Genomic DNA, 20,716 nt, shown 5'->3' with positions numbered 1-20,716 from the left:
ACGTTTCTCCAACAATTGTAAAACAAAAGTCCAAATACAAAGAGGTATTCAACTGATGTGACAGGATTTAAAGTTTCAATGTCTTGTACATGCAGATGTTGCTGATTTTTTTTCCTCGCATGATATATGTACAATAGATACAAGTGGCTTGAGGTGATGCTTTTAATTACTGAAATTACTCTCTAAAGAGCACTGGAGTTGCTACTGCTGATACTTTTCACATAGTTTCTACAGCTAATTATATTTACTGAAAGTAAGTTAATACATATTCACACACTTAAGTTATACAATAGGAATCTTTGTGTAGGGATTTATTTTTTGGTCAAATACACACTTCGTTTTTTAAAAAAAGGAAGCAGTTTAAACATGTACATTTTTCCCAAGGTAAAGGGCTTTGGATTTGAGAGTATCAGATTTACTAAAAATGGGAGCCAGGGTTATTTTCAGACAATGCAAATTTCCTTTATTTCCTCTAGTTTACTTGGCGAGAGAGCATGTAGGTGCTAAGAGTTCACAACTTAAATTTCACAATATAGGTTTGCTAAATGTGAAACAGTTACTGAGATACACTCAGTTTTAGTTCTTTTAAAAGAGTATATTAAACTAGATTTATATTAAATTTCAAATGAATCCCTTAAATGTTGTAAGCTTATTAGAAAACGACTCTTTTGCCTTTGTGAAATAATACCGCCTGCTCCTTCCTGGTTTTTCAGTCCTCTGGGAATCTGACGATGACTTCGAATCGGTTTACTGTCTTTGAGCCTTTAAAGAAAAATGTTCCTTCAAAGTGGAGGCTTTCATTTAAAACTAGAAACTGCAGAAAATAAAGTTGTTTTCTTCGTTCACATACTTGGAATAATATGAATGTATTCGGTGCCTCGCGTGCCTCAGTGTTTTCGGTCTTAACAAACTAGTCTTCACAATTATGTAACACTCCCAGTTAAAATGTACATTAACGTTTAATGTTCAAAAAACGAATACTTAACTCACCCATAAAGCCCTACAAAAGTTATTACAAAGAAGAGTGAAAAGAAAACATAAGTATCTAAACGAGATGTTTTTACCATATATATTTTCTCTTTTAAATTTAAATTCGTGGATAATTTGCCTTAAAAACAAAAAGAATTTGTAGGAATACTGGCCGGTTCTTTGCTTTTAAAACATTAAGGATGAGAACTGTTACATTTGTACTGTGCCTGATTTGTGCCGAGCTCTCCCTGCTGTTGGTCAGGTCATTTCTGCCGACCCTCCTTCGGACCCTCTACGCGGTTAGCTGCGCGGGGTCTGGGTCCGGGTGGCCCAAAGAGTCGTGCTCTCGCCGGCAGAGCGCGCAGGCCGGCCGCTAGTGGGCGCTGTGGGTCCGCGGAAGCGGCGGCGCGGTGGCGCTCGTCCCAGAGGCTCTTAGGCAGGCGCTTCGCCGGGAATCCAGTGGAAGAATTCCTGCCGCCTCCCTGTTTCGGCGCTATTCGTCACGGTCACCCCTAAATTCCCGGTCACTCTGGGGAGGTATGAGCGCGGCCCGGAGGCTAATTAAGGAGAAGATCCCGCGGCGGGCGCGGGTGTGCCGCCGCGCACTCGGGGGAGAGGTGCTGCCTTCGCGGGAAGCGAGGTGCGGAGGGAGCGGGGCCCGGGCGGCCGCGCCCCGGGAGTCGGCTGCCTCGCCGGCGCCGCGTCCCCGGCAGTCGTTTTGCGTCTCCCGGCCCCACTGACTTAGCTCGGGCCCCAGCCGACGTTCGGTACCGAAACCAGGTGTGAAACACATCACTGAGAGGCCTGGTGGGCGCGGCGAAGGGCTGCGCAAGCGGGGTGTGAGCCAGTCTACGCAGAGGGCGCTCTGCAGTGAAGGAGGGAGACCCACGGGAAGCCCACTGCCTTCCGCTCCGCAGGGAAAGTTTCGCCCTCGACGTTGTACCTCTGCTGAAGTTTGGACACTTGCCGGGCAATGAGAGCGCGTGCTGGGCGCGGGGGCAGGTGCCCCGGGCTGTCCCGCTCCCCACTCGCCCGCCCCTACCATCTCGGGGGGCGCCGGGTGCACGCGCAGGCCCGTCGCCTTCGCGGGCTCCCCCGCGCGCCGCTCGCGCCGCCGCCCGGGACAGGGGGCGGGGCTCACCTGTCAGCCCGCGCCCCGCCTCGCGGCGCCCAATGTCGGGCGGGGGCTGCTGACGGACCGGCCGGCCGCCCAACCGGCTAGCGGCTGCCGAACGGCGGGCCAATGGGCTGCACGGTGTGGGGCGGGGCCCCGCGTTTATAGTGCTCTGACAGCGCGCTGGTCGAGCTGACTCTCCTCGGCGGGGACGGCGGCGCCGGCTGAGGCGAGGAGACGCGCGCGGAGCTGGTCCCGGCGCCCTCCCCGCACACAAAGGCCCGCGCGCATCCGGCGCCCGCGGCGAGCACCGAGCCCCTCCTGCCTGCTCCGCGGGCTGGGAGCCGCGAGGACTGTGGAGGCTTCTGTGCGCCCGGAGACGCCCCTCGCCGCCCGCGCACCGCGCTCCGCGCTCCGGGACATGGAACCGCGCCGAAGCGGCGCCCGCGCGCTCGGGCCGCTGCCCGCCCCCCTGGATCTATAGTGCGAGGCGGCCCGCCGCCTCCGCCGAGCCGTCTCTTGGCCTTTGTGTCCCGGCCGAGCGCCCTCCCTGACGCCCCGCGCCCGGCACCCTGGAGCCGCACGGGAGCCGGCTGTCCGAGCTGCGTCCGGCGCGGCGACCCGGAGCCCCGAGCCCGCCGCGCCGCCGCGCCCCTCGCGTGCGCTCCCGCCCCGCGCTCTGAGGGCCCCGAGGGCAGCGCCACCGGCCTCGGCGCCCGCTGGAGCTGCTCGGCGCGCCCCGGAACTGCCTGCAGTCTCTCCCTTGTCTGCCCAGAGGATTGGGGCTCCCGGCCCGCACCTTGTCCCTCCGACGCCAGGAGTGCGCGGAGCTGGGAGCGGCTTGGCCATGGCCGTGAGGAGGGACTCCGTGTGGAAGTACTGCTGGGGAGTTTTGATGGTTTTATGCAGAACTGCGATTTCCAGATCGATAGTTTTAGAGCCCATCTATTGGAATTCCTCGAACTCCAAGTAAGTCGCGTCCACGACCCCCCTCGATCGCCGCCCCGAGGTCCGCCGCGTCGCGCTGTCCCGGCGGGAGGAAGGGTCGGGCTGCGGAGCCTCGGAGCCTGTTTCTGGACCCTCGATTCCTCGCGCCCCCGGGTCCCCCACCACATTTTACTTCGTGGAGACTCCGCTCGGCCTTCCAGCCGGAGCGCCGGCCCTAAGGGGCGCTCTCCTCGTCCTCCTTCCCCCTGGGAGCTCCCCGGCGCTAAAAAAAAAAAAAAAAAAAAAAAAAAAAGGCCCTGTTGACTCGGGTGTCGCGTCCGGGAAGGTGTCCGATGGCGAGGCCTGACCCTCACTTCCTCCAGAGGACGGGAAGCCGGGCCACCAACAGGCTGAGCGGCACGCAGGGGCTGGCGGGCTCCGGAGAGGCAGGGATGCTGCGCTCCTGAGGAGCGGCGGAGCGCGGGCCGGGGGCAGTGAAGCGCACCGCGGAGAAGGGAGCCTGTGCTCCCTGGCACGCCCGAAGCTCGCGCGCCTGGGCGCCGCGCCGCCTGCCCGGGGGGTGCGCGGGGAGCTCGCCTGCTCGGGACAACTCGGGCAGCGGGCCCTTTTCTCCTCGCCCGGGAGACGGGCCTTAGGCTGCTCCCGGGGAACCCTCTGCACGTCGGCCTCTCCCTTTGCTTCTGAACCGATGGCCCCGAATTCTGTGGTCCCGACAACTAACTTGATTTTTTTAGGGACGCTGTCTGCAAAAGCTTAATTAAGGCCCTGCCCAGTCGACGCAGCTCCTGAAGCCTTCGCGCTTGGGGAGCCTGGGCGGGAATGGGATCCTTGGATCCGACTTGCTTTTATCAAACAGTGCAGCCGGGAGAAAGCCAGGCCTTGCGGAGGTTTTCAGTCCGCGCAACCAGAGTACATTTAGAATTTAGAAGAGGCGATCCATCCATAAATATATATGGCCGTGACTCGTAGTCGTCTGTGCGTTCAGGGTTGCATATTACCTCATTCTGGGGATACATTTCGAATCCTAGCCAAAAATATTTTACAGAATCATGGAATTTTAACCTTGGGAAGCTTGGGGAAAGTATGAAGACACTGGCTGTTCATACTTTGTCAGAAGCAAAGTCAATGACCTATTTGAAGTTGAGTAAATCGGCCATGGATTTAGAAATAAAGGGATGGGGGATCGATTTAAAGATCACATCGTAATTAAATAATTACATCCACTCTTAAGAGTGGTCAGTTTCAGATTCACCAACATGTTAACCAAGAATTCCCTATTAAAGGGCGAAAGACGTCACCGCTGTAAATGGGATGAAACAAGAGATTCTTGCAGGATGCTGGTTGGCGCTTCCCAACACTGCTCCTGTGTAGAAGTTACTTAATGCAGCCTCCTTCCCTGGAGCCTGATCTTGGATGGACTTCTTTTTTTTCCCTGGGTGTAAGATCATCGTAATTGCTGAGAAAGCCGCGGCAGTGACGGCTCTCGTCCACCACCGCAGCGTGAGGCGACGGGTGGTGCGGGAAAGCGCGGGGCTGGGACCTGCGGCCCGTGAGCCGGGCCGGGAGCCGGAGGAGCCGCCGGCTTCGCTTTCTGCCTCCAGGGGTCACTCTTTCCTGCGCGATGCTCGCCGCGCCGGCCGCGCCTCTGCACCCCAGGCCTCCTGCTCTGCCCTGCTTGGCGCTTTCGCTCGCCGGCCGTCTTCGGGAGCCGGTTTTTGGTTTGGCGTTTCCCTCCCCGCCCCCCAACAGGATTTACTTTTTACATTTCTATCTTGTTTAAAGAAATTCCCATTAATCCCTTCAGCGTTCGGCTCAGTAGACGTTATCTGGTTTGTAGGATCACAAATACCTACTTGGGGGGAAAAAAAAAAAGGTAGAGCAGTCATTATTTCAGCCTAAGGTTTCGACACGAATGTCTTCTTTCCCTCGTGCGCTGGGGGAAGGGAGTGACTTATATTTCCTCACTGATATTTACTCACTAGCCTTCTGTGAGGGTCGGGCTGTTTTTCTGAGCTGTGGCCACTGATTTAGACCGTCCTGGAGGCCTGCTTTTGGAGAAGCCTCCCTCCCCGTACAGACGATGTTGCTGTTGGCGTGATTGCTCCTTGCCCTCAAGACTAGAATTTCTTTTAAAATTCGCACGTAATGGCTGGCCTAGAGGAAGGGATCATTTGTCCCCTGGAAAAGGTCTGCTTAACAAAGTTGTGCAGCTGAATGCTAGCTTGAAATATCAGAAAGATTTCTTCCTGGATGAATGATATGAAAGAGCCTTTTCTAAGTTTGAGAATGAATTAAAAAAACCCAGAAAAACCCGGTGCCCAGGAGTTGCCTATTTGTTGGGGAAGTCTCATGTTTATTTCCAGGGAAAAGTTTCCGTCAGTAAATGGGATGTGGCAGGAAGGTAATCAAAGGCATTGAAGTTGCACATCAGTTCCTCGGGACTGTGGAACAATTCATTTGTAATGAAGCAGCCATCAGTAATTAGATTTGTTTCATTCCGAGGTCAGCTTTTTTAGCAGGTGGTGGACAGAGGGAGCGTGCAGCAGCTGTTTGGATACAGGGTCCAGAAAATCCTTTGTAAATTCACCGTCTCCATAACTACTTTAATCACACTGTCTGCCTCTCCCACCCCCGGGAGTTTTTGCAGTAGTGGGAAGAAGTTCCAAATACTGAAACGGTAATCACTGCACCCATAGGTTCTGGAAGAGTTGTGTCAGTTGTAGCCATTCAGGTTGTGTAGTTTGTTGGTTTTTTTCTGTTTTTTGGTTCTTTTTTTTTTAACTCTGGAGAGAAAAGCAAAGCCTGGCTTAGCATTTCAGTAGAACAATTTTTTTCCAGCACGATGTTTTTGCCAAAGTAAAATGGTTGGCTCTTTTTTAAAAAAGTATTGGTATGGTATTCTAGAGTGAGTTACACTGACTTTGTTGAAAATTTCAGCAGAGCATTCATTTCTTACGTCTAGGGGTGCGATTCCCTAGGCACCATATACTAGTTAACCAAGCGTTTTGCTTTTCCCAGGTCATTTTCCCCTACATAATGGTGAATTCCTGGTATTGATTGCCTTGATACAAAAGAATGGCTGGATAATATCCAGATAACCTATAATACATGGGCTCCACCACAGTCAGGCTCTGAATAAATACGGATCTGTCAGAGATTGATAAAATAAACTACAATGGATAGTGCTGTTTAAACAGTCCATTCAGTACCATATATAAGCCAGCCTGCCTTCCATTGTGTCTGAAATTCTTATTTTTGTAGGTAAACAAATGCACATTCAGCACGGATTGAATAGCTCCTTGAACTGTGCTCCCCAGTTTGCGTTTGGGTTAATCTTGTCGGTTTTAATATAGAGAGGAAAAAAAGCCCAAAGCACCAAGGGGTGGAATTGTTAGTGCTTTCACATCTACATTCCTCACATTTTGTCTGGATGATAAACTGTAGGCAATGGACTGTCGCTGTTCCACGGGACGACTGAGAAGGGAGAGCACAAAGACGGGGCTGCCGCGAGGTCGCACAACATGTTTGGGAGCCGTCTTTTCAGATGAGGACAGAATTTATTTGGGAATCGTGTGTCCAGGGACTGTACTTTGTAACCTCAGCAATTACAGCTTCGAGCCTCAGAAACGGGAGCTGGAGGTTAAGATGATTCTGTTAAGCACTTGCTTCTAAATCTTTCACAAAGCGGAGCTCTTGACACTTGTCCCAGGATGCAAAGAAATGCAAATGACTCCAGCATTCCGAAGTGTCCCTGACTCCCAGGCTGAAGCAGGGAGACAGGTAAATTAGCTGTCAAGCCCCAGACCAGCTGAGAACTGCCGATGGGCATGGTTTCTCCATACATAGTCAGCTGGAGAGTAAATGGTATGTTTAGAATAATTATCAGTAAACCCTCTTATCTGGAAATTTACAGAGAGGAATCCTCTGGTCGGTGGGTCAGCGTGATAATTACCCGCAGAGGGGCATCGCTACCTGGCCTTGCACTGAAATGCTTCAGGTAGCGCCGGGGAGGTTGAGGGTGACACCCACCATCTGGCAACGGTTCCCAGCGAGGTCACCTAATGGGAAATGATTTGAGATCCCAGCATGACTGCAGTGACGCGTCACAGGAATAGGAGTGGCGGGGGAAGGAAATACAGACTGGAGACCCTCTTCAGAAAAGAAAAAAAAAAATCTAAGAAGGACATTACTTGAGCATTTCATGAAAACTTTATTCTTAAATTCTCCCACTGCAAATTAGACGAAAAGAAGGAGGGCTCTTGTAAGGAAAATAATCATTGAAATGATACTCGGGCCCACCCAATCTCCGCCTTCGCTGGCTGCTGACCTAAAGAGCCTGTTTTCAGGTCATTTATCATATATCTACATAGATTTGCTTATGAGCTCGCCCTTTGTGTGGTGGAGTAGAGCCTTAAATAGGAGTGTTCAACTGTTTAAAATATTTAGGTTAAAATATGCAGAACCTATAGAACTAGAAGCTTCTAGTCGGGAATTAGTTCTTTCAGGGAAGAGCTGCCCCCCATCCCAGTTTTTATTTATTTATTTATTTTTTATTTTTTTTGTGAAGGGGGGAGGAATTAGAATGAGGCTGGGAGAAGGGTAGAAGAAAAGCAAAGAGGGAAGGGTAGGGTATGGGACAGGGTTCCGAACAGCTTGGAAAAACTCCTGTGGCTTCATTGTCTCTCTAAAGCCAAAGAACACAAAGACATAAGCAATTCAGCCCTTCTCCCATGATGGAAAATGTAAACCGTGGACATGGCTCTCCTGTTTGACTTGTTTAATTCTCATTTTAAATTCAGTACTATACGAGCCGTGTGAACTCTGAAGATTTCTTTAGTAATCCATTTTGTAGTTCCGAATCAAAAACAAAGTGAAAGGGTCTGACACAATTTGCTTTTATTTTTAGGCAAATCAACCCTGGTCATAGTTAATAAGGGGATTACAACCCAGACTGGGTCTTTACAGATGTAATGTAAATCAAGGGCAGAGTATAAAGAAACTGATCCCTTTTGATTGAAGTATGGTAAAAAGGCATAGAGAAACTAGCAGCGGTAATCTGATTGTATGGCAATAAAACCACCATTTTCTGTCTTTCAGATAAAAATAATGTGGTAAATCCATGCAGTTCATAAGATGTAAAGGCAGATAAAGGGTGAAGCCATGGCAACATATAGATTAGCTGGATGTCGGCAATGACATGTCTCTGAAAAGGGTGTAGAAAGGAAGGCCCTTGCTCCAGGCTGTTGGCTATTATGTGTGAGCCACACAGACTTGGAAACTCGGATTAGAAAGTATGAAAGCCCCACTTGTGGCCTGGGATGGTTGAAGCCGGGAAGAAAAGATGCTCAGTTCTTGCTCATTGGTGGTGGATAATATGGCAAAGGTAGATTCCATTGACTGCCTTTTCCAGAGATTGAGATTGGGGGCTGATTAAAAACTTCAGATCACTGCAGTTAGTTCAGGCCTGCAAGGTTTTCCTTTTTAGCTCCTGGCCTAACAGTGGCGGCCGTTCTGTAGGATTAGCTGCAGTTGGCGGTGCTCGCCTTCATCTCTTTAGGCTCCAGGCAGGGACCTGCTGGGAAGGAACAGAGCCCAGAGGGGCTAGGTAGGCCCAGAGGGATCCGAAAAGAAAACACAGACCTTTTGATTTCAGCCATCTTTCAGCCCCGGAGAAGCCGAGGTAAACATTATACATTGTCCCCCTCCCTCTTCCAGAGAGCTCTCCTCTGAGTTTTGTCTCTCCCACCCTGGAAAAAAGCATATAATAAAACAAATAACAGGGGGAATTGAGTTGTCATTCAAATCGGTAGTAATCCAGTATGCCCAAACCAACGGGCCCAATGGAGATGGTGTTTCACTCCTGTGAGTTGAGCTGAATGGGACAGGCCCCCTTCGTGTAAACGATAGGATTATAAAAGTGTGAGTGTTGCCAGCTTGAAAGTTAAAAACAGCAGAAGCTCACCAGGCTGTTGAATCTTATTGCCCCCTGTCCTGAACAACCTTGTAAATGAGCTGGGCTTTTGTTTTGGCCGTCCACACTTTCCATTTTAGTCGTTACCCAAAATCAGCCATTGAAGCTGTGATTGGGGGGCAGAGTGGCATCACAGTTGCGTCAAGCCGGAAAGGAGATTTGTGCTTTATTGCCCCCTATTTGGGGCCTTAGAAAAGTCCCAGCATTTCTTTAGGAAAGTCTGAACTCTTAAGACGCTGACAATACTGAAAGCTTACAAACACCCCAAGTGTCTGTCTTGCTGGCATGGATGGAGGGGATTCAGGGCTGGTCTCTGAACATGGGAACTTTCTAGAGGAACACGTTCTATGTCTGAAGATCTTCACTATATCCTAAACGTTCTATTTCAGACCCATTTCGTGGATTTTGTTGCTAATTCTCAGAGAGCTGACTCAACTGTTTGGAGCTATGGATTTATTGCATTTGTTGCCTATTTTTCTGGTCATCACTGTGTCGCTTTCACCATTTAAAAACATTTAAAACATTGCACAGAGACCTGCCCTACCCAGTGCCAGCTACTTTACCTTCCTTTCTAATTTAATTCAGAAAACATATCAAAAGATCCAGTGCATTTGTCCAGATTCATCAAAGAGAATGGACACTCCCTAATTTACAAGCTGGTCACATCCCAGCACCTTGCATTCTACATCTGACAATGATTGCTAATGGTCCATTCAGCCAAAGTATTTGCTTGTTAGCAGGGAACAGAGCATGATAAATGTCCAGCAAGCTTGCGGCCTCCTTCCGCCTTTCAGATGCAGACTGGTGCATATTTATGGTAGGCAAAGGACAAAAGGAGGGGCTGAATTGCCCTGGCCTCCAGCTTTCTATGAGGAACGGGGTTAAAATGATTAAAGAAATGATATAGGAAAGTCCTGCCACTTGTTTACAAACCAGCGTCCAACATGTAGCTTTGCGTTCTACCTGCAAGAGCCTATTGCAGGAGCATTAGGGATAAGGATGGTTGGATCCGGCGACCCAGTGAAAAGAGTAGGTGATAAATTATGAAATGTTTTCCATGCACACTGAATGCCAGGTGCACCAATTTCTGTGGCTCCTGCAGAGAATCAGCAGAGGCTCTTTATTTCCCTTTTGATGTATAGATATCAAATATGTAATTCTAGTCCAAAGCATTCTGTGGCTTTGGACACAGACATGCTGTTTTCAAATGAAAAACCATAGTAGGAGACAGCTCCATTGAAGGGAAACAAGTTGTTTCTGCTCTTAGTAATCCTCCAAACAAAATATGAAGAAAAAATTGGCAGTAGTGAAGTGTTAATAGTTTGCTGTTTTCCATTCTCGAGAGCATGGGTAGGTAAACGTTCTAACTACTCAGTGGTGGGCAAGCATTCAGAAGGCTACGCATGAACTGTGCTTTGAAAACTTCATTTTCTTCATGTTTTCTATATGAAACTCTTAAACAATCCAGTTCATTTTCTCAATTCACGTTTGGTTGCATCCAGTTTTAATTACAGTCCTTGGATCCTTCTACCAGTACTTGTTGGTTAAGCCTCTCTTGCCTCTGAGGTGTTACTCTGTGCTTTTCACATACTGATGACTCCCGTATCCCGCCAGAGTAGTGATGAGTGCTACCCACATATCCCTGTGCACATCAGAAGCTCTGACCTGCGGAGCCAGTGTCTGAAATGCCACCTTCCAGCCTCTCTGCAGCCTCTCGTGTTCCAGCTGAGGAACCCGAGGTCCAGCGTGACACCACCACCTGCTGAAATGCTTCTGAACTCGGTCCTTGCTTTTTCCCCCTGTTAAGGTGGCTCACTGTGGTCTGAAACGTTTGTCCTGAATGAGAACTGTCTGATGAGTGAGTGGGGCTGAGCCAGTTACGTTCAAGTCCCGCTCAGAATGCATCTACCTGCAGAAGAAGTTAGAAAATGCCAGTTTTCACTTAGCTTACCAGAACTATATTTGGGGTACATTTTAGATAAAAACAGACTCTCCTAAGCCCTGCATCCCCCTTTGTCTATGGGAAAATGGATCTTCATGAGAATGGACTGTCCTTAAAGTTCACGATTTCCCTGAAATGACTGCTCTCTCTTTATGGTGTAGATCAAACATAACTTCTTTAAATCTTTTCTCTGTAATCCCACAGCACTTTAGTTAAATACCGAGGGCACTGGAGGAACATAGTACATGGCGCTGTCATGATTCACATGCAAGTCTTAATCCCCTTCGCCACCCTGCCTATCCCTAAGAGGCAGGCACCAGAATGCTTTCATGTCATCAGTCTCTGCCGGCGAGCACTGACATCCAGTGAGTATTACGGAAGAGCAGACACAGCCCAGATGTCTGTTTCTGGCCGCTCCCATTAACAAATCACCTGCTACTGGAGATCTACCTCCAGCCCCGCGGCTCTAGAACTTTAGGGCATCAGAATCACTTGTTAAAACAGGCTTGCCGCCCGCCCCCAGAGATCCAGATTCCTGAGGTCTGGGTGGGACTTGAAATTCACATTTCTAACAGGCTCTCAGCTGATGCTGCTCTGAGACCACACCTTGAGAACTGTTGCCCTGGATGGAATTCGTTGGGGTAACAACTTGTTTTGGGTAACAGCCCAAGATTAGATGATCATCCTCTTAAAGGCTGTTGTGGATCCCTGAAGAAATCCGTGGCCCTTGCCTCCCTACTCTCGGCCTCCGTTCTTGCTTGGTTGATTGTTGACGGTAGATAATTCGTTGATTTGTTGGACAAGCATTTATGAACTGTGAGGTCTGTTACACGAAGCTCTGAGAATACAGTGAAGAGCAGTCTCTACCCTCAAGAGACTTCAATCCTAAGGGAGTAGGGGGACTCCCTGGTGCAAGAAACACGTTCTGTGCCGTGGTGCATGGCAAGTGTGGCCGTGAGAACAGAGGAAGGAAGGGGATGGAGTTCCTCCCGGGGGAGGGGAAACTGAGGCAGGAGAGACAGCGGTCCAGGGAGAGCTCCGAAACAAAAACCACAGTAAGCAAGTCAAAGAAACTCATTTCAGGTAAGAGAGGCGAGTATCTACACTGTACTTCTGTAATCTACATTATTTCCTACGTCTGAGCAGAGCTCAAAGACAGATTCCCACAAATGAACAAATAGACCCTGTGGGAGAGCTGCCCCAGCGATTTCAGCCGCCTTATCCTCATGAGAATTAGCAGTACCTTTTGGTTTTCAGAAGGCCTGTGCTGATAATGGGAAAGGTCAGGCAGTTCAGTTGAGCAAAGCGAGCCGGGCCAGTGCTATTTTAGTTTAGTGAAGAGGACTGCCGTGGAATCTGGCTGTATGAGTCTACTCCCAGGTTTGTCATTTTTTTAGCTGTGTAACTTTGGGAGCAGAATCCTCCGTGTCTCTCACTTGTCCCGTCTCTAAAATGGGGACAGTAATCTAACAGGACTGAAGAAAAGCAATAAAACTGTGGTCAGGATTTAAAGACCTTAGCTCTGGACTTAGCACAACGAACCAATAAACGTCAACTCTTGCTGTTGAAAGTTAATTGAGCATCTACTGTGTGCCTGTCTCTGGCTCAGTTTGCCTTCTACATACAAATGCAGAATAAGTAAAATGCTAGTAAAGATTATGCCATGGCGCCTGCACCTTTTCAAGCCCCTGATGTTATGTGGTACCTTGCTTAGCTGCCAGACTTCCACTCATTCTTGCAGGCCTCTCTGCTGCAAGAGGCACCTTTTTATTTCCCTTCAGCTGCCAAGTTAGATGCTCTCTCCTCTGCTTCCTACCCTGACGCTTTGTTGTAACGTTTGTAACCCTGAATTCATTCAGCTTCTCCACCGTGGATGGGGGAGGGCCTGGGCTGAATCCCCTTTATGTGCAGGGTACAGTAAGGGATTGGGTTGTTCAATGAATACACAAAAGCAACCCATAGGCATGAGCAGTGTAGCCTTTTTGCATTAATGTTACATGCTGTTTCTTATTAAGAAACCTCCTCACCCGGTGGACACAGTTTGTTTCATTTAACAATGGTGGTATAGAGCACGTACTAGGGACCAGTGGCTGTTCCAGCTGCTCCACAAATACTGACTCATTAAACCTTCATAATAACCATCTGAGGGAGATACTTTCATGATCCCCAATGGGGAAACCAAGGCAGAGACTGGTTCATTATCTTGCCCAAAGTCATATAACTAATAAGTGGGTATCATCTGTATTTGAACCTGAGTATGCTGTTTCAGGGATCTTTCCTCGTAATTCTCCAGTTCTCTTTCTTAGGCTGTTGCATAGAGAGATTAGAAATCACATAATTAAATGAAGCATGTGTTTGCTCAAAGCAGTCCATATGAGGTGGATTAAAAGAAGGTTTTGCGTATAATTCTTCCTTTGTCCACCTTGATTTATAATCTTTCCTATGATGGGCATGCGATTCTAAATGGATCCTTTGAATCTTTGATAACGAGGTTCTACCCGGTGGAAACTAGATAGTTATGAAAGTCTATCGTATTAATGCATTTATTGCATGCTATTCCTTTGACTCTTAACGTTTTCCTTTATAAAATGGAAACATCCTATTGTTTCTTTGCTGGGAGAAGACAAGGTCAGGTTTCAGAGGAGAGTTCCATGAGGTTCGATGCCACGCGTGTGTCAAGCTAAGGAGATAGCATGACATCTTTTTTAGAGTCCAGTCACAATTAAATGCCATTTTATTTTGGATTTGGGGATCTGTGCCAGCTTCCAGCTTGTCAGAGCTGAGAAGACTCAAATCAAGTCCAGGCCTATTTCTACAGCAAACTGGGCTTCTGGCTCCCTGCCTGTGGATTCACTCAGTGTAGCCCATCTGGCTTTTGATGTTCTGCGAGTTCGGAGCAGCTTGTTTCGGGAAGCAGGGCCAGAGGATCGGTGGGCCTGGGGCGCTCTTGATTCCTGAGCAGCCTGTGGTTGCATCTCCCCAGGGCTTAGGGTCTGCTCACCTGCAGCCCTCAGGGGTCTCACACCACCAGGTCCTCCTTCCTTTCAGAGCTCAGGGCCTCGGGCGTCCTCTCACCTCTTCATGGTCCAGTTCCCGTCCCTGAGTTCAGTAGCAGCCTGAATAACTCAGGGTGTTTAACGTTGTGTTTGTTTTTTGGTCAAGCTCATTCCAGGCTGCTTGTGGCGACTGAGCAGGAAATGTATTGTCCCCAAAGTTACAGTGGTGCACCATTCACATCCCCCCCCCCCCCCCCCCCCCCGCCCAGTACGCGGGCCTCTCACTGTTGTGGCCTCTCCCGTTGCGGAGCACAGGCTCCGGACGCACAGGCCCAGCAGCCATGGCTCACGGACCCAGCCGCTCCGCGGCATGTGGGATCTTCCCGGACCGGGGCACAAACCCGTGTCCCCTGCATCGGCAGGTGGACTCTCAACCACTGCGCCACCAGGGAAGACCCCATTCACAATTTTTTTTTTTTCCTGCTTTATGCAGTTTGGGGACGATCTGTGTAGGAGTCAGTCTCCCAGTCCGGGGTTTCCTCCTTTTTGACGTTCGCAGCGCAGACCTGACTTGAGAGGCCCAGGGGAACGGCTGCTGTCACCCGCCCACAGCAGACCCGTCCCTGACCCTCTCTGGAGCCATGAAGAAGGAAGTGTCCAGGAGGCGGCCGTGTAGGTCGCTGTGAAGGGCTAGTGCACAGCCGTATAAATTGTGTTGGTAGATTATGCTTGCCTGGCAAGGGGGATCTCTGCTTATACCAAGAGAGAACTAGAGTCTTGTCTCTTTTTTAAACCTTACTTACGAACGTGCTCCTTTTATGATTACACAAACACCCGTTCCCGGGCGTGTGGGATTCCCGAGGTCCAGCGGGGAACACGACAGGCTCAGTCCTGGGGTCACACTCCAGCCTGGAGAGCGAGCATCACATCCCCTTGGTGTGTACTTTCTTTCAGGGCTGTTTTCCCCACCAAAAGGAGAGGTGTCATTCACCCATAAAACATGGGTGAATGGTCCCTCTAAATAGGCAAGATTCTTTGAAGTTAAGAGGGAAAAAAAAGTGTTGATGGAAATGAAAGGGATGAGCAGGGTTGATGGAAAAGATGCTCCTGAGCGCTCGATTGTAATACCACGCTAAGATCTGAAGTCCATCCCTTCAGGTTCTTAAAATGCCAGTCCGCTTCTTTCTGTATGATGTCCACGTGCTTTGCTTCCCTGCAGCGCTCCCACTCAGGTAGATAAGCACAGGGATGTCCACACTTAGGTCTAAAAGAGCAGAGAACCAGCTCTTTCTATAGGAAAGCCAGTTTTCTTTCTGGGGCCTCACCTATGAATAATGAGAGTTCCAGCTTCCTTTGTAGACTCTTGCTAAGAGCATGGTTTGGAACAAGGCAGTACAGGTGCAAACAAATTACACTTGAGAAAGAAGCTTGCACCGTCTCTTGCCTCCGAGGGTTATGAAATCCCCGTTTGGATGATGGAGGTGCATGGTCAGGCCAGCATGACAAAGGTTGGCCTCCGGGATTCACTCCCCAGCCGCTTTCCCACTGCATATCTCGGCATCCCAGACCTCCTTTTCCAGCACCGCCCCCCCCACCCCCCGCCCACCGCCGACTTTTGCCTCAGCTAGCTACGACATTCATGGCATGATTTTTTTTTTTTTTGCAAAGTTTTGAGGGAGGAGATGTTTGGATCACTTTCATAAATAAAGACCTTGATTTTTTTGTTTTTTTTTTTTGTTTTGAGTTAGGCGCTTGATTTTTGTTTTTAATTCCATGCCAGAGATTAACTAGTCTCCGTGAACCTGGGAAAAGAAAACCATGATCTCTGCCCGTCACATGCTTAAAGTCTGACTTAGAATGAAGATATCTATTCCAGCGTCAGCTCGTTACAGGCAATCCTTCTGTGAATTGGAGGGTTTTGTTACAGTGGAAATTATGGTACGGATAAAAAATTAAATACATACTTGTGTTATTTTTCTGAACGAAAATTTAAACGGTGAGCATCTTATTTATCTTTGAGCATTGGAAAATGAAATTTACTTTAGCCCCCAGCGTTTTGAGCATTATATCGCAAATAACAAACAAGATTAACATCACAAGGAGTCAGCTTCCATTCCATTGTGCAGCATCTTAGGCTGTGAAATTTGATATTATTTTGACTTGTATGGTAATTGTAGAATGACAGAGGGAAATGGATTAAGTTGAAATAGAAGGATACAGCACAGCGCACACAGACTGCCCAGTGCAGGTGGAGGTCGTTGGGCCAAGAGTGGGGCCCCTGAGCACTGTCCCTGAAGATCAGAATTTTATAAATAAAACTTTGCTTCATTCTGCACTTTACGGTTCTTTCAAGTGTCTACATAGATGAAGAGGCCACCTCCCCGGGAAGAGTTGCAAAACCGGCTCAGGGACCTAGAGGCTCACCACACCTGTGAATTTCAGTGCTTCTCATCTTTCCTTGCCTTGAAAAGATGCTGCTTGTCCTTGGTGTGAAGTCTGAAATGCACCCTGCCCCCCACTCTCAGCTCTCAGATTTGGAACCCGGTAATGGTCTAAATTGTAGAGCCTGCTTTTAGGCACCTCTTCTTTTCCTTGAATGCATCAGTTTCATGTTGCGGATGATATTTGTTTTTAGAAAAGTGTGAAAGAAGGGGCACCTGTGAAAACGGACAATTGTCCCAACACCCATACAGCAGAAAATGCCAATTAAAGCCTCCAATTACTACCTTATTTCTTGGAGCTTTAAAGCCACTGAGAAGATAGTGGTGCATTTACTTGAAGTTTTAAGGTAATTACTTGTTCCTCCAAGCGTGGTGTCTGGTAACCTAATTCTGTATCAGCCTGACACCCTATAGCGACACCCCACTATCTCTCTGGTTTCAGAATAAGTTTGGGCAGAAACTTGTTCTGATATGAAAGTGCAAAAGGGGGCAGTAAAGTGCTATCCACAAAAACAGAAAAATTGTTTCCCCCAGTATTTCTTATGGTCGATATGACCTGAGTCTTTCTTGGGCCCCAGTTTTATTCATTTATGACAAACTCCTCTGTTTGGGGCATTTGGAGTTGATCTTATTAAGCCATAGCAGCAATCTAACATAAAACGGAAGTGAGGCGAGCCCAGATATCCTGCCTGTGGACGAAATATGCCATCAAATTCACATACTCGTGAATTTAAGTCATTTTTTTTTTCTGGGGGATTTATGTTCCCAAGTGTACAGAGCATTTCTGAAAGGAATGTCGGGCTTCTGTGTTAATGCTGTGTTAGCTCCACATAGAGCTGGAAGGCCTCAAGTGCATGGGGAGGTTATGGGGTCAAGGCTTTGGGCTCATCCCTAGCAGCGAGCATCTTTTGTCAGGAAGGACCTGGGAAGATGAGCCTCAGTGACAGCAAAGCAGCAGTGGCTTGTCCTCATTCACAATTTCAGACGAACCGGTTTACAAACTGACTGCTCTTCCTCCACAGCCTTTGACATTTAATTAAAACTAAAAGCATTTTCTGGGAAAAGTGCATGTTTTCCAAAATGTGGTAAACTCGAAGTGTACTCAATACAGAACTCCGGTTTGAGAATAAACCTATTCTGTGGTATGATTTGGGGTGTGCCAACTGCTAGGGTAATAAACTTGTTCCTAAAGCTGGGATTCAGGGTCCCTGAAATGTTAGCCAACTCCCAGATCTGTGCAGTTGAATGATTAAGCATAAACTGTACCCCATATTTTTCATCTATTTGAATAAACTGGTTGTGTGTTACTGCAGCTTTTGTAGATTCAAGAATTGATTTGTTAAATAGACCACAATTCAGAGAAGAATAATTTTATTTAGTTGCATTCTCAGAAAATACATCACAAAACAGTTAAAAAAAGTCTACAGGCCTTGAATATTCTGTTTTAAACCAGAGTGAGGAGAGATTGCTCAAGAACATGATGGTTTGTTCCTTGAAACTGTACATTGAAACGTAATGTTCCAATCTGATCGCAAAAGCATTTGACATTTATTGCAGAAAATTATGAAAAATACAGAAAGCTAAAAATTACCCCAAGTCCACCATCCAGTAGCCCAAAGCAGCCGCAGATGAAGGCCCCGTGTTTGACCAAATCTGTGTCTGTATTGCCAGCAAAATGAGCAGAAGAACACACCACCTACTGTGTATGTGTGTATATTTTCAACTGAACTTAGCCATTTACTTAAAATAATCATGTACTCTAATGATGTAGTTTTGAAACGAAAGGAAAAATCAGTTCTCCATGGAAAAGTAAAGTCTGTTCACTCAGACAATGAGTCTTCTTTTGCTTAGCAGTTTGCTTCAGAGGGAGAAGAGTATCACCTGTAGGTCTCTTTCCCCCCAGTTTGCACATTGGCAGGATTCGCATTGGTCCTGTTACGTGAGTAAGATGGTCCTGTTTCTCAGGCGGATGATAGCGGCCATAAGTGTGCAGAAAGATTAGGTATTTAAATAGATATTACAGTTGTACGTGTACGACAGTACACAGAAATGGCTCTGGGTCTGAGCTGACACTCTTTAAATGAGAAGCACTGTGATCATGGCTGTCTGCAGGGGGTTTACGTGACCCGGTCATTTGTTTGGACAGAGAAAGTGGCCATTCCTGTCTACATCCTTTCATTCTGATCTCTTTCCTTCTCTGCCAGTTTGATAGTTTTGCATTTGGCTACAATATATTGATTTGCCCTTGTTTATATGGTAGTTTGGCATATCCTTCAATTATATGCCTCCACGTAGTATTTCCCTCAGGAGAACGAGGACTTCTTACTTCAAATCTCCTTTCCCAGACTCTTTCAGCATCAAGGGACCATAGTGCTTTGGCTGTTCTTCTAGGGTCACCTACTTATTTTTGGCAACCTTGAAGACAAGTGTAAGAAGTCGTTGCACATTTGTCCTGAGGTGCACGTGTTATGGTCAGCTGCAGATGCAGCAGCGGGAAGGGGAAAAAAGAGAAGCAAGGAAAACGGGGCATCCGTGGGGGGCTGGGGAGAGCAGCTGTGGCTCCACTACCCAGCGGGCCCCGAGCATCTCAGCTCCTTGCTCCCGTGGATCTTGCTGTTCCATCGGGCCAGGTTCAGGAGTCAATCAAGCAACCACTGCCCTCATCTGATTTACCCTGTGACACCTGGGCATGCGATGCTGGTCGACAGAAGGGTCCAGACTTGAGATCAGAACATGTGATGTTATGATCAGTCAGAGACAGTTGTGTGTCGTGACCCCTGAACTCTTAAGTGGCAGGTTTTGGCTTTAAATGCATATTATGCTAGTTTTTTCAACGAGCATGTGTTCCTAGAGTGGGTTAAAACATTAAAGAATATTGTGTCGCCAGGGAACTCTAGTCAATATCCTGTGATAAACTAAAATGGAAAAGAATCTGAAAAAGAATGTGTATGTATGTATAACTGGATCACTTTGCTGTACAGCAGAAATGAACACATGGTAAATCAACTCCAACAAAGTAGATTTTTAAAAAAAAGAATGTTGTGTCACATATGGCTGTATTATTTTAGAAGTTCCTACAATGATGACTATGAAGTATAAATGTCTAAGTGAGATTATTAGAGATCCAATTTAGATTATTAAAGATTAAAGTCTAATGTGTGTTATTAGATTGATTCCCTGTGGAAGTATTAGAATCTAGTTTGGTGAATAACCTTTAAGAACTTGGATTCAGGTTGATAGGTAATTGGAAGGTAAAAACAGATTCTAATATCAAATCATTTCATTTCAGGGACTTCCCTGGCGGTCCAGTGGTTAGGACTCCGAGCTTCCACTGCAGGGGGCGCAGGTTCGATCCCTGGTGGGGGAACTAAGATCCTGCCTGCCACATGGTGTGGCCAAAAAAACAAAAAAACAATCACTTCATTTTGGGCAGGGAAACTTTGGAAATCCTACTCAGAGTTTCCATTTTATTCCATGTTATACCGTCTCTGGATTTAGTTCAGAGTCATCACGTCTTATTGTCTTGCTTGGGAATGATTCACTGGGAAAAACCATAGGAGTTGCCTATTTCTGCTCAGCACACCCCACTGCTGTGGCATCCCAGGGAAGCCCTCCAGTGAGAGACACAAAACCACAGCACCAGTGCCCAGGAAGCAGTCCTGACCCCAGACTCTCTTGATGGGGAGGAGATGCAGCTTCCCCGTCCCAGGAGCACAGCAGGGTGGCTTGCTCAGACTTTGAGTACGTGGCCCAGAAAGGGATCTGGCCTCCTGTGTTCGCTCTCCTGTATAAGACAAGAGGCACTGTGAGTCTCCTTTGTTTTTTGTTTTGAATTAAAAACCAGCAGATACTATTAAAGAAGACTTCTGACCACTTTTTTTTTTTTTCTTTTTGGATGTGGTTTAACAGAAACAACCTCACCTCTGTGGTATGGGTTACAAACATGGGGATTTTCCTCTAGGTGTCTTTGGCCACAAAAATGGACATAATCTCATCATACAAAAAGAAATCTGCATTTCATATTCACTAGGCAGAGTCAGTGTAGTAATTTAAAATTAGCTAGTTGTCACCACCCTAATTATTCTTTAAAAAAAAAAAAAAGGAAAACATTTCCAAAGTCAATAATAAGACAAGTCTTATTGACTATTACCAAATATTCAGGGCATAGATGTGCTATGTGGTCCGACTTGTTAAAGTCTCTGAGCAATCCTGAGGTAACAAAATCCAAATGTAAGTGACCTGGCTTCAAAAATAGAACTCTGTGGTTACTGGCTTGATTATAACCTATAGGACGCATTGCTTTCCATTCGAAAATGATATTATTAAAAAATTCAC

At 47.5% G+C, this 20,716-nt stretch overlaps 1 protein-coding gene across 2 annotated transcripts in view; it reads left to right on the top strand.

Moving 5' to 3' along the window:
- The first annotated feature begins 2,753 nt into the window (after positions 1–2,753).
- EFNB2 (ephrin B2) overlaps positions 2,754–20,716 on the top strand; it is a 44,435-nt gene continuing 26,472 nt past the window's right edge. Inside the window, exon 1 of one of the 2 annotated variants that reach the window (XM_030856776.2) lies at positions 2,754–3,052. In XM_030856776.2, the coding sequence (XP_030712636.1) occupies positions 2,931–3,052 (122 nt within the window). In that variant the 5' untranslated portion in view covers positions 2,754–2,930. The remainder of the gene's footprint in view (positions 3,053–20,716) is intronic. The other variant, XM_060288058.1, reaches the window with a different exon arrangement.

The sequence above is a fragment of the Globicephala melas genome, chromosome 18 (genome assembly GCF_963455315.2).
Source record: "Globicephala melas chromosome 18, mGloMel1.2, whole genome shotgun sequence".
Classification (NCBI taxonomy): Eukaryota; Metazoa; Chordata; class Mammalia; order Artiodactyla; family Delphinidae; genus Globicephala; species Globicephala melas.
Note: the sequence above shows the minus strand (reverse complement) of the source record. Positions and strands in the feature narration are given on the sequence as shown.